Here is a 14,063-nt window from a genome sequence, read left to right as displayed (position 1 = left end):
GTGGCTGAGCTACGGTGGTAGTGGCTGAGTGGCTGAGCTACGGAGGTAAAGTGGCTGAGTGGCTGAGCTACGGTGGTAGTGGCTGAGCTACGGTGGTAAAGTGGCTGAGCTACGGAGGTAAAGTGGCTGAGCTACGGAGGTAAAGTGGCTGAGTGGCTGAGCTACGGTGGTAAAGTGGCTGAGCTACGGTGGTAAAGTGGCTGAGCTACGGAGGTAAAGTGGCCGAGCTACGGAGGTAAAGTGGCCGAGCTACGGAGGTAAAGTGGCCGAGCTACGGAGGTAAAGTGGCCGAGCTACGGAGGTAAAGTGGCTGAGCTACGGAGGTAAAGTGGCTGAGTGGCTGAGCTACGGTGGTAAAGTGGCTGAGCTACGGAGGTAAAGTGGCTGAGCTACAGAGGTAAAGTGGCTGAGCTACGGAGGTAAAGTGGCTGAGCTACGAAGGTAAAGTGGCTGAGCTACGGTGGTAAAGTGGCTGAGCTACGGTGGTAGTGGCTGAGCTACGGAGGTAGTGGCTGAGCTACGGAGGTAAAGTGGCTGAGCTACGGTGGTAAAGTGGCTGAGCTACGGTGGTAAAGTGGCTGAGCTACGGTGGTAGTGGCTGAGCTACGGTGGTAGTGGCTGAGCTACGGTGGTAAAGTGGCTGAGCTACGGTGGTAAAGTGGCTGAGCTACGGTGGTAGTGGCTGAGCTACGGTGGTAAAGTGGCTGAGCTACGGTGGTAAAGTGGCCGAGCTACGGTGGTGTTTGTCACACCCTGAGACAACCCAAAAATCACTCTTCTCACTCTATGGAAAGGGGCGACTCTCAGGAACACGATGGTGTTCTCCGTCTCCTCTACGACCCTAACGGGACTCGTCTTAAGGGAACCCATACACTTTATTATACAGTATGGATAATAGGACAGACACTTTAAAAACATATTCCTTTTTTTGCTCAAGGGCACATCAACAGATTTTTTTTTTTTTACCTAGTCGGCTGGGGATTTGAACCAGTGACTTTTCAGTTACTGGCCCAATGCTCTTAACTGCTAGGCTACCTACCGCCCTATAGTTCTCTCTCTCTCTCTCAACCTGCTGTCTCACCTCTCTCTCCAGATAAACCAGGGAACTATGACGGGGTACCTGTCTGTGGTCTTACCTGTCTGTTTCCCTGTCTCTCTCTCTCTCTCTCTCTCCCTCCAGATAAACCAGAGAACTATGACGGGGTACCTGTCTGTTTCCCTGTCTCACATTTCTCTCTCTCTCTCTCTCTCCAGATAAACCAGGGAACTATGACGGGGTACCTGTCTGTGGTCTTACCTGTCTGTTTCCCTGTCTCACATTTCTCTCTCTCTCTCTCTCCAGATAAACCAGAGAACTATGACGTGTGGTACGAGAGTCGCTTCGAGGACTGTGACAAGGAAGCCTGCCTGTCCTTCTCCAAGGAGTCTCTGTGTAACCGCGTCACCGTGGACCACAACTACTACGCTGTGTGTCAGAACCTGCTGTCGCGTTACGCCACGTGGCGAGGGACCACCGGCGGCCTGCTCCACGACCCCCCCGCCCACATAGCCAAAGACGGCCAGCTGGAAGCGCTGTTGGACGAGTGTACCAACCCTAAAAAACGCTATGGACGCTTCACGGCCGCCAAGGAGCTGAGAGACTACCTCACCCAGCTAGTGGCCTCCGCCTCAGCGAGGTAATGACCAGAGCTGGCGGTTAGCGGTGGCCTGCATCTCAGCCGCACGGTGGTTCGGGGTTAGGTGAGGGTTTGATCTCCCCCTCTGACCTTGTCCCCGGGAACTTGACCATGACCTTTGAACCTTGACACTCCTCCTCGTCTCACTTCAAGTCCAGGAGATCGCCACCCCGCTGGTCACATGGCAGCAGCTTTGATCGGTCCTCTCGTCTCCTGGTGTCAACCAACCAGTGCAGCTTCAGAGGAGATGTTTAAAACGGAACTGACTGTGGTAGCTGGTTGGAGCTGAAGGACCAGTAGGAAGAGGATCAGCGAATAAGGAGAGCTTTAACCCGTGGTTAGGCTAACATAGACTGTACATGACTTCTCTCCTCCGCCCAGACCCTCTCTGTTTATCCATCAGGACTCTTGTGTTTGCTATCATTTTATCTTAACCATTCTTTCTTTCTGAAAACGTCCCTGTTGTCCTTTTTGGTTTGGGGTTGAACGAATCAGAACAGGAGCATGTTGACATTTCTGCTGTGGTGTGTATGTTCTGTTCAGGAGGACGGTCACTAGCTCATCTCTGCTATTGTCCCACACGGAGATCTGAGCACAGCACCGCAGGTTAACAGAGGAAGACAAAGCCTTGGCTATAAAAGTCTTTACTTACTGCTAGTCTAATTGATCACTTGATTTCCAGTTCACCTGAAGTCAGGCAATCAACATTTTTATATAGGGAGGGAGGAACAGGATAGTGATGCCAATGAGGACTGTGGTGGTGCAGAATCTGATATTAGATGTTGTGTGTGTTTACCAAAGAGGCTATATGAAACACTGAACTACCCCCCAGTACCATGACACAACGCTGTTCTGATCCTGTATGACTGCCCAGAGGAACCTTCCCTCCATCTGTCTGGCAACACAATCTGCATAGGAACGATTGTATGAATCCAACTTAAGCCCAGGGTCAGAGTTAACCAAGCTCCCTTCTCTGTGTTAAATCAGAGCTAAGCCCAGGGTCAGAGTTAACCAAGCTCCCTTCTCTGTGTTAAATCAGAGCTAAGCCCAGGGTCAGAGTTAACCAAGCTCCCTTCTCTGTGTTAAATCAGAGCTAAGCCCAGGGTCAGAGTTAACCAAGCTCCCTTCTCTGTGTTGAATCAGAGCTAAGCCCAGGGTCAGAGTTAACCAAGCTCCCTTCTCTGTGTTAAATCAGAGCTAAGCCCAGGGTCAGAGTTAACCAAGCTCCCTTCTCTGTGTTAAATCAGAGCTAAGCCCAGGGTCAGAGTTAACCAAGCTCCCTTCTCTGTGTTAAATCAGAGCTAAGCCCAGGGTCAGAGTTAACCAAGCTCCCTTCTCTGTGTTAAATCAGAACCAAGCTCCCTTCTCTGTGTTAAATCAGAGCTAAGCCCAGTGTCAGAGTTAACCAAGCTCCCTTCTCTGTGTTAAATCAGAACTAAGCCCAGGGTCAGAGTTAACCAAGCTCCCTTCTCTGTGTTAAATCAGAACCAAGCTCCCTTATTTGTGTTAAATCAGAACTAAGCCCAGGGTCAGGGTTAACCAAGCTCCCTTCTCTGTGTTAAATCAGAACTAAGCCCAGGGTCAGAGTTAACCAAGCTCCCTTCTCTGTGTTAAATCAGAACTAAGCCCAGGGTCAGGGTTAACCAAGCTCCCTTCTCTGTGTTAAATCAGAACTAAGCCCAGGGTCAGAGTTAACCAAGCTCCCTTCTCTGTGTTGAATCAGAGCTAAGCCCAGGGTCAGAGTTAACCAAGCTCCCTTCTCTGTGTTGAATCAGAGCTAAGCCCAGGGTCAGAGTTAACCAAGCTCCCTTCTCTGTGTTGAATCAGTGATTACTTCAAGAGATAATTAAAGGAAGGGTGGATGCATTTTCAAACAGACCCTAAGAATTGGGCCACAGTGTGAATATCGCATTGCCATTGCAGTGGACTGCAGTACCCACAGAGTCTGTAATTGATAAATGATTCCATGTCTGACTGTTTGAAAAAGGAATCTGTCTTGTTCTGTGCGTTTTATCTACTTCCTCAACAACCCAGATTTGGCTCCTCACATGTCGTAATTTCACAGAGTTTTGTGTTCATTATTAAACGTTGCCTCCTCACTGCTCAGCTTCACTTTGAGCCATACAGCTTTAAATGGCTTGTATGTTTTATCCCCAACAAATTAGCACATTTGGGTTGATTTTGCACTTGGTGGACCAATAAATTAAAGCCCAAGTAATCATAATGTACTGTATGTTCATTTGAATAGTGAGAAGTTTGTTGTAGCTCAGCGTCCTTTTGTCTCGGAGCTAGGGAACAGAAAAACAACGTCCTTTCTTCTCAGAGCTAGGGAACAGAAAAACAACGTCCTTTCTTCTCAGAGCTAGGGAACAGAAAAACAACGTCCTTTCTTCTCAGAGCTAGGGAACAGAAAAACAACGTCCTTTCTTCTCAGAGCTAGGGAACAGAAAAACAACGTCCTTTCTTCTCAGAGCTAGGGAACAGAAAAACAACGTCCTTTCTTCTCAGAGCTAGGGAACAGAAAAACAACGTCCTTTTGTCTCTGAGCTAGGGAACAGAAAAACAACGTCCTTTTGTGTCAGAGCTAGGGAACAGAAAAACAACGTCCTTTCTTCTCAGAGCTAGGGAACAGAAAAACAACGTCCATCTTCTCAGAGCTAGGGAACAGAAAAACAACGTCCTTTCCTCAGAGCTAGGGAACAGAAAAACAACGTCCTTTCTTCTCAGAGCTAGGGAACAGAAAAACAATGTCCTTTCTTCTCAGAGCTAGGGAACAGAAAAACAACGTCCTTTTGTGTCGGAGCTAGGGAACAGAAAAACAACGTCCTTTTGTCTCGGAGCTAGGGAACAGAAAAACAACGTCCTTTTGTCTCGGAGCTAGGGAACAGAAAAACAACGTCCTTTTGTGTCGGAGCTAGGGAACAGAAAAACAACGTCCTTTCTTCTCAGAGCTAGGGAACAGAAAAACAACGTCCTTTCTTCTCAGAGCTAGGGAACAGAAAAACAACGTCCTTTCTTCTCAGAGCTAGGGAACAGAAAAACAACGTCCTTTCTTCTCAGAGCTAGGGAACAGAAAAACAACTTCCTTTTGTGTCGGAGCTAGGGAACAGAAAAACAACGTCCTTTCTTCTCAGAGCTAGGGAACAGAAAAACAACGTCCTTTCTTCTCAGAGCTAGGGAACAGAAAAACAACGTCCTTTTGCGTCGGAGCTAGGGAACAGAAAAACAACGTCCTTTTGTGTCGGAGCTAGGGAACAGAAAAACAACGTCCTTTCTTCTCAGAGCTAGGGAACAGAAAAACAACGTCCTTTTGTGTCGGAGCTAGGGAACAGAAAAACAACGTCCTTTCTTCTCAGAGCTAGGGAACAGAAAAACAACGTCCTTTCTTCTCAGAGCTAGTTAACAGAAAAACAACGTCCTTTCTTCTCAGAGCTAGGGAACAGAAAAACAACGTCCTTTCTTCTCAGAGCTAGGGAACAGAAAAACAACGTCCTTTCTTCTCTGAGCTAGGGAACAGAAAATCAATATCCAACAGTCAGTGCTGTACACTACATTCTATATAGACAGTGGCACCCTATTCCCTATATAGTGCACAACTTTTGACCAAAGCCCTCTGGCTCTAAATAGGGAATAGGGTGCCATTTGAGAGGTCTATAAACACAATCAGATAGTAATTTACAGTCAATACAATCCACCATACAGTACATGTACGATTCCCTATATAGTGCACTACTTTTGTAGCCTAGCTAAACCAGCCTGATTCCCTATATAGAGCACTACTTTATTAGTAAAAATTCCCTCTGTATAGGGAATCAGGCTGGTTTAGCTAGGCTACTAAAGGAGTACTCTATATAGGGAGTCAGGCTGGTTTAGCTAGGCTACTAAAGGAGTACTCTATATAGGGAATCAGGCTGGTTTAGCTAGGCTACTAAAGGAGTGCTCTGTATAGGGAATCAGGCTGGTTTAGCTAGGCTACTAAAGGAGTGCTCTGTATAGGGAATCAGGCTGGTTTAGCTAGGCTACTAAAGGAGTGCTCTGTATAGGGAATCAGGCTGGTTTAGCTAGGCTACTAAAGGAGTGCTCTGTATAGGGAATCAGGCTGGTTTAGCTAGGCTACTAAAGGAGTGCTCTGTATAGGGAATCAGGCTGGTTTAGCTAGGCTACTAAAGGAGTGCTCTGTATAGGGAATCAGGCTGGTTTAGCTAGGCTACTAAAGGAGTGCTCTGTATAGGGAATCAGGCTGGTTTAGCTAGGCTACTAAAGGAGTGCTCTGTATAGGGAATCAGGCTGGTTTAGCTAGGCTACTAAAGAAGTGCACTATATAGGGAATAGGCTTCCATTTGCTTGTTTTGGAATGTTTCCCTGGCCTGGAGGATTGTGATTGGTTCGTTCTGTTGTTGGAGGAGGGATTTGTATGTGCGTAAATAACTGTGCGCTTTTGTACTGTAATTTTTCATTTGAGTATTTTATATCAGCAGTGTCTGATTTTACTGTGCCTTTCATTCAAAGGTTGTATTTGCAACTTTTTAGTGGGTTTAAATATTAAAATATATGAATATATATATATATATATATACTTACCTGGTGTGTTGTTGACTTTTCTGTCAATCGCTGACTCTCTGTCATTACTTTCGCTCAGGTTGTCACTACAGGTGTTTTCAGGTGTTTTTGACTGCAGGTTATGATTAGCCTAATTTTAGCCTTTTCAAAACACATTTATTTATTTCCATCACTCACTCTTATGCCTGACTGAGCGCATCCCGATAGTCCTTTTTCTGTGCCTCCATCGTGTTTTGACTCTGTGTGTATCTGTAAGTGTGTGCTAGTTGTGTGTGGCTCAACTTTGTTAACACGCACCCAACCCTAACCCGCTGTTGCCCGCACCCTCCAGCAATTGCGAATAACCCATCCACAGCCACCAGACTATATGTGATGAAGTGAAATGTGTGGCCCGCACCCGACCCTAACCCGCTGTGTCCCGACCCTAACCCGCTGTGTCCCGACCCTAACCCGCTGTGTCCCGACCCTAACCCGCTGTGTCCCGACCCTAACCCGCTGTGTCCCGACCCTAACCCGCTGTGTCCTGACCCTAGCCCGCTGTGGCCCGCACCCGACCCGCTGTGGCCCGCACCCGACCCTAACCCGCTGTGTCCTGACCCTACCCCGCTGTGGCCCGCCCCCGACCCTAACCCGCTGTGTCCTGACCCTAACCCGCTGTGGCCCGCACCCGACCCTAACCCGCTGTGGTCCGACCCTAACCCGCTGTGGCCCGATCCCAACCCGCTGTGTCCCGACCCTAAACCGCTGTGTCCCGCACCCGGCCCTAACCCGCTGTGTCCCGCACCTGGCCCTAACCCGCTGTGGCCCGCACCCGGCCCTAACCCGCTGTGGCCCGCACCCGACCCTAACCCGCTGTGTCCTGACCCTAACCCGCTGTGGCCCGCACCCGACCCGCTGTGGCCCGCACCCGACCCTAACCCGCTGTGTCCTGACCCTACCCCGCTGTGGCCCGCACCCGACCCTAACCCGCTGTGTCCTGACCCTAACCCGCTGTGGCCCGCACCCGACCCTAACCCGCTGTGGCCCGACCCTAACCCGCTGTGGCCCGATCCTAACCCGCTGTGGCCCGCACCCGACCCTAACCCGCTGTGGCCCGATCCTAACCCGCTGTGGCCCGCACCCGACCCTAACCCGCTGTGGCCCGACCCTAACCCGTTGTGCCCGACCCTAACCCGCTAATAGAGAAAATGTTCCTGCTTATAATTTGACATTTTGTTTGGCTATTTGCAACTTGTCTATAATTAGATACGTGCCGCTTCTCTTCTGTCATTACATGTTGCCCTAGAAGAATAAATAAACCTTTGCTCACCTGAATAATGTCATAAATATGTAGAATGAATGCATACATTTAGTTGACATCGCTAAAGTTCTCTGTCATCTCTTCTTTTTTCACGGAGCAAAGACGTTTAGGGACCGGGGAGAAAATGCAATAACTTTCCAAATGACATCAGTTTGACCGGTTGTAAGGAAATAGAAAGCAGTGAAAACAACCCAACATGTTTCTGATAGATTTCAGGTCAGCTTGGATGCATATTTATGTGGTTGAAATACGATCAGCTGTTATGATGCTGATAAAGACAGGGACCGTCTGTAAAGGTGCTATCTTTATCAGCATCATATATGAATACATGAGATTATTTCAACCACAGTTAGGGACCGTCTGTAAAGGTGATGTATTTTTTAACTGCACATTCTCTCAAGATGCTGAAAGAAATAAATCCTATTATTCCACTCCTGTTCCCGAGTTATAATGTCGCCTACATTTGGTGTATCCTTTTACTGCAAGAAATGCTTCATTCATGCAGGACTTAATACTAAGGATATGTGAGAGGTTATAGACCTACAGTCTGCGACATTTTAGTTTCCATTTAACCCATCTGAACAGTAGGCTACAGTTCCCTTGATGTGCCATAGGCCTATTTGTTTATTTAGCTGAAATAAAGGTTAAATAAAAATAAAATACAAAATGGAAGTCCCCATCTTGTGACTGTCTAATTTTTATAGCTTCTCACAATCATCACACACTACATAGCCAGCACTGCTATCATCCTCTAACTACTACACCACATAACATAGCCAGCACTGCTATCATCCTCTAACTACTACACCACATAACATAGCCCAGCACTGCTATCATTCTCTAACTACTACACCACATAACATAGCCAGCACTGCTATCATCCTCTAACTACTACACCACATAACATAGCCCAGCACTGCTATCATCCTCTAACTACTACACTACACCACATAACATAGCCAGCACTGCTATCATCCTCTAACTACTACACCACATAACATAGCCAGCACTGCTATCATCCTCTAACTACTACACTACACCACATAACATAGCCAGCACTGCTATCATCCTCTAACTACTACACCACATAACATAGCCAGCACTGCTATCATCCTCTAACTACTACACCACATAACATAGCCAGCACTGCAATCATCCTCTAACTACTACACTACACCACATAACATAGCCAGCACTGCTATCATCCTCTAACTTCTGCACCACATAACATAGCCAGCACTGCTATCATCCTCTAACTACTACACTACACCACATAACATAGCCAGCACTGCTATCATCCTCTAACTACTACACCACATAACATAGCCAGGACTGCTATCATCCTCTAACTACTACACTACACCACATAACATAGCCAGCACTGCTATCATCCTCTAACTACTACACTACACCACATAACATAGCCAGCACTGCTATCATCCTCTAACTACTACACCACATAACATAGCCAGCACTGCTATCATCCTCTAACTACTACACTACACCACATAACATAGCCAGCACTGCTATCATCCTCTAACTACTACACTAGAGTGCTCACAGCTGTAGCTGTATATTTACACTACAGTGAAATGTGTTCAAAAGTTTGGGGTCACTTAGAAATGTCCTTGTTTTTGAAAGAAAAGCACATTTTTTTTGTGATCAAATTGATCAGAAATACAGTGTAGACATTGTTAATGTTGTAAATGACTATTGTAGCTGGAAACGGCTGATTTATGGAATATCTACATAGGCGTACAGAGGCCCGTTATCAGCAAACATCACTCCTGTGTTCCAATGGCACGTTGTGTTAGCTAATCCAAGTTTATCATTTTAAAAGGCTAATTGATCATTAGAAAACCCTTTTGCAATTATATTAGCACAGCTGACAACTGTTGTTCTGATTAAAGAAGCAATATAACTGGCCTTCTTTAGACTAGTTGTGTATCTGGAGCATCAGCATTTGTGGGTTCGAATACAGGCTCAAAATGGCCAGAAACTCGTCAGAAACTCGTCAGTCTATTCTTGTTCTGAGAAATGAAGGCTATTCCATGCGAGAAATTGCCAAGAAACTGAAGATCTCGTACAACGCTTTGTACTACTCCCTTCACAGAACAGCACAAACTGGCCCTAACCAGAATAGAAAGAGGAGTGGGAGGCCCCGGTGCACAACTGAGCAAGAGGACAAGAACATCAGTGTCTAGTTTGAGAAACAGACGCCTCGTCTTCAACTGGCAGCTTCATTAAATAGTACCCGCAAAACACCAGTCTCAACGTCAACAGTGAAGAGGCGACTCCGGGATGCTGGCCTTCTAGGCAGAGTTGCAAAGAAAAAGCCATATCTCAGACTGGCCAATAAAAATAAAAGATTGGGCAAAAGAAAACAGGAACTGCCAGGCTTTAGTGACTGACATCAATGCCTGGGGTGGAACGAACTACTGACATCAATGCCTGGGGGTAGAACTAACTACTGACATCAAAGCCTGGGGGTAGAACTAACTACTGACATCAAAGCCTGGGGTGGAACTAACTACTGACATCAAGCCTGGGGTGGAACTAACTACTGACATCAAAGCCTGGGGTGGAACTAACTACTGACATCAAAGCCTGGGGTGGAACTAACTACTGACATCAATGCCTGGGGTGGAACGAACTACTGCCATCAATGCCTGGGGGTAGAACTAAGTACTGACATCAATGCCTGGGGGTAGAACTAAGTACTGACATCAATGCCTGGGGTGGAACTAACTACTGCCATCAATGCCTGGGGTGGAACTAACTAAGGCCATCAATGCCTGGGGTGGAACTAACTACTGACATCAAAGCCTGGAGTAGAACTAACTACTGACATCAAAGCCTGGGGTGGAACTAACTACTGACATCGAAGCCTGGGGTGGAACTAACTAAGGACATCAATGCCTGGGGTGGAACGAACTACTGCCATCAATACCTGGGGGTAGAACTAAGTACTGCCATCAATGCCTGGGGTGGAACTAACTACTGACATCAAAGCCTGGGGTGGAACTAACTAATGACATCAAAGCCTGGGGTGGAACTAACTACTGACATCAAAGCCTGGGGTAGAACTAACTACTGACATCAAAGCCTGGGGTGGAACTAACTACTGACATCAAAGCCTGGGGTAGAACTAACTACTGACATCAAAGCCTGGGGTGGAACTAACTACTCACATCAAAGCCTGAGGTGGAACTAACTACTGACATCAAAGCCTGGGGTGGAACTAACTACTGACATCAAAGCCTGGGGTGGAACTAACTACTGACATCAAAGCCTGGGGTGGAACTAACTACTGACATCAAAGCCTGGGGTGGAACTAACTACTGACATCAAAGCCTGGGGAGGAACTGCCAGCAGCTAAATTACATTCTCCATGACTGTAAGTACTGTGCCTTGCGAAAGTATTCGGCCCCCTTGAACTTTGCGACCTTTTGCCACATTTCAGGCTTCAAACATAAAGACATAAAACTGTATTTTTTTGTGAAGAATCAACAACAAGTGGGACACAATCATGAAGTGGAACGACATTTATTGGATATTTCAAACTTTTTTAACATTTCAAAAACTGAAAAATTGGGCGTGCAAAATTATTCAGCCCCTTTACTTTCAGTGCAGCAAACTCTCTCCAGAAGCTCAGTGAGGATCTCTGAATGATCCAATGTTGACCTAAATGACTAATGATGATAAATACAATCCACCTGTGTGTAATCAAGTCTCCGTATAAATGCACCTGCACTGTGATAGTCTCAGAGGTCCGTCAAAAGCGCAGAGAGCATCATGAAGAACAAGGAACACACCAGGCAGGTCCGAGATACTGTTGTGAAGAAGTTTAAAGCCGTATTTGGATACAAAAAGATTTCCCAAGCTTTAAACATCCCAAGGAGCACTGTGCAAGCGATAATATTGAAATGGAAGGAGTATCAGACCACTGCAAATCTACCAAGACCTGGCCGTCCCTCTAAACTTTCAGCTCATACAAGGAGAAGACTGATCACAGATGCAGCCAAGAGGCCCATGATCACTCTGGATGAACTGCAGAGATCTACAGCTGAGGTGGGAGACTCTGTCCATAGGACAACAATCAGTCGTATATTGCACAAATCTGGCCTTTATGGAAGAGTGGCAAGAAGAAAGCCATTTCTTAAAGATATCCATAAAAAGTGTTGTTTAAAGTTTGCCACAAGCCACCTGGGAGACACACCAAACATGTGGAAGAAGGTGCTCTGGTCAGATGAAACCAAAATTGATCTTTTTGGCAACAATGCAAAACGTTATGTTTGGTGTAAAAGCAACACAGCTGAACACACCATCCCCACTGTCAAACATGGTGGTGGCAGCATCATGGTTTGGGCCTGCTTTTCTTCAGCAGGGACAGGGAAGATGGTTAAAATTGATGGGAAGATGGATGGAGCCAAATACAGGACCATTCTGGAAGAAAACCTGATGGAGTCTGCAAAAGACCTGAGACTGGGACGGAGATTTGTCTTCCAACAAGACAATGATCCAAAACATAAAGCAAAATCTACAATGGAATGGTTCAAAAATATACATATCCAGGTGTTAGAATGGCCAAGTCAAAGTCCAGACCTGAATCCAATCGAGAATCTGTGGAAAGAACTGAAAACTGCTGTTCACAAATGCTCTCCATCCAACCTCACTGAGCTCGAGCTGTTTTGCAAGGAGGAATGGGAAAAAATTTCAGTATCTCGATGTGCAAAACTGATAGAGACATACCACAAGCGACTTACAGCTGTAATCGCAGCAAAAGGTGGCGCTACAAAGTATTAACTTAAGGGGGCTGAATAATTTTGCACGCCCAATTTTTTAGTTTTTGATTTGTTAAAAAAGTTTGAAATATCCAATAAATGTTGTTCCACTTCATGATTGTGTCCCACTTGTTGTTGATTCTTCACAAAAAAATACAGTTTTATATCTTTATGTTTGAAGCCTGAAATGTGGCAAAAGGTCGCAAAGTTCAAGGGGGCCGAATACTTTCGCAAGGCACTGTATCTCTCCCTCTCTCATCTTCTTCCTCTTTGTAATTGTCCCTATTTCTTTGAAACACCCGGTTGCTCCCTACACTACTACACGAGTCTGTCGCTCCCTACACTACTACACGAGTCTGTCGCTCCTTAAACTGCTACACGAGTCTGTCGCTCCCTACACTACTACACGAGTCTGTCGCTCCCTACACTACTACACGAGTCTGTCGCTCCCTACACTACTACACGAGTCTGTCGCTCCCTACACTACTACACGAGTCTGTCGCTACCCACACTACTACACGAGTCTGTCGCTCCCTACACTACTACACGAGTCTGTCGCTACCTACACTACTGCACAAGTCTGTCGCTCCCTACACTACTACACGAGTCTGTCGCTACCTACACTACTGCACAAGTCTGTCGCTACCTACACTACTGCACGAGTCTGTCGCTCCCTACACTACTACACGGGTCTGTCGCTACCTACACTACTACACGAGTCTGTCGCTCCCTACACTACTACACGAGTCTGTCGCTCCCTACACTACTGCACGAGTCTGTCGCTACCTACACTACTGCACGAGTCTGTCGCTCCCTACACTATTACACGAGTCTGTCGCTCCCTACACTACTACACGAGTCTGTCGCTCCCTACACTACTACACGACTCTGTCGCTCCCTACACTACTACACGAGTCTGTCGCTACCTACACTACTACACGAGTCTGTCGCTCCCTACGCTACTACACGAGTCTGTCGCTCCCTACACTACTACACGAGTCTGTCGCTCCCTACACTACTACACGAGTCTGTCGCTACCTACACTACTACACGAGTCTGTCGCTCCCTACACTACTACACGGGTCTGTCGCTCACTACATTACTACACGAGTCTGTCGCTACGTACACTACTGCACGAGTCTGTCGCTACCTACACTACTGCACGAGTCTGTCGCTACCTACACTACTACACGAGTCTGTCGCTCCCTACACTACTACACGAGTCTGTCGCTCCCTACACTACTACACGAGTCTGTCGCTCCCTACACTACTACACGAGTCTGTCGCTCCCTACACTACTACACGAGTCTGTCGCTACCTACACTACTACACGAGTCTGTCGCTCCCTACACTACTACACGAGTCTGTCGCTCCCTACACTACTACACAAGTCTGTCGCTCCCTACACTACTACACCAGTCTGTCGCTCCCTACACTACTATATGAGTCTATCGTTACCTACACTACTGCACGAGTCTGTCGCTCCCTACACTACTACACGAGTCTGTCGCTCCCTACACTACTACACGAGTCTGTCGTTACCTACACTACTACACAAGTCTGTCGCTACCTACACTACTACACGAGGGTGTCGCTCCCTACACTACTACACGAGTCTGTCTCTACGTACACTACTACACGAGTCTGTCGCTACCTACACTACTACACGAGTCTGTCGCTCCCTACACTACTACACGAGTCTGTCGCTCCCTACACTACTACACGAGTCTGTCGCTCCCTACA

At 46.9% G+C, this 14,063-nt stretch overlaps 1 protein-coding gene across 1 annotated transcript in view; it reads left to right on the top strand.

The window, feature by feature from the left end:
- LOC139420125 (divergent protein kinase domain 2A-like) overlaps window positions 1–4,000 on the top strand; it is a 76,967-nt gene extending 72,967 nt beyond the window's left edge. Inside the window, exon 4 of the mRNA XM_071169866.1 lies at window positions 1,343–4,000. Within this exon, the coding sequence (XP_071025967.1) occupies window positions 1,343–1,680 (338 nt within the window). The 3' untranslated portion in view covers window positions 1,681–4,000. The remainder of the gene's footprint in view (window positions 1–1,342) is intronic.
- The last annotated feature ends 10,063 nt before the right edge of the window (window positions 4,001–14,063 follow it).

The sequence above is a fragment of the Oncorhynchus clarkii genome, chromosome 11, assembly GCF_045791955.1.
Source record: "Oncorhynchus clarkii lewisi isolate Uvic-CL-2024 chromosome 11, UVic_Ocla_1.0, whole genome shotgun sequence".
Classification (NCBI taxonomy): Eukaryota; Metazoa; Chordata; class Actinopteri; order Salmoniformes; family Salmonidae; genus Oncorhynchus; species Oncorhynchus clarkii.
Note: the sequence above shows the minus strand (reverse complement) of the source record. Positions and strands in the feature narration are given on the sequence as shown.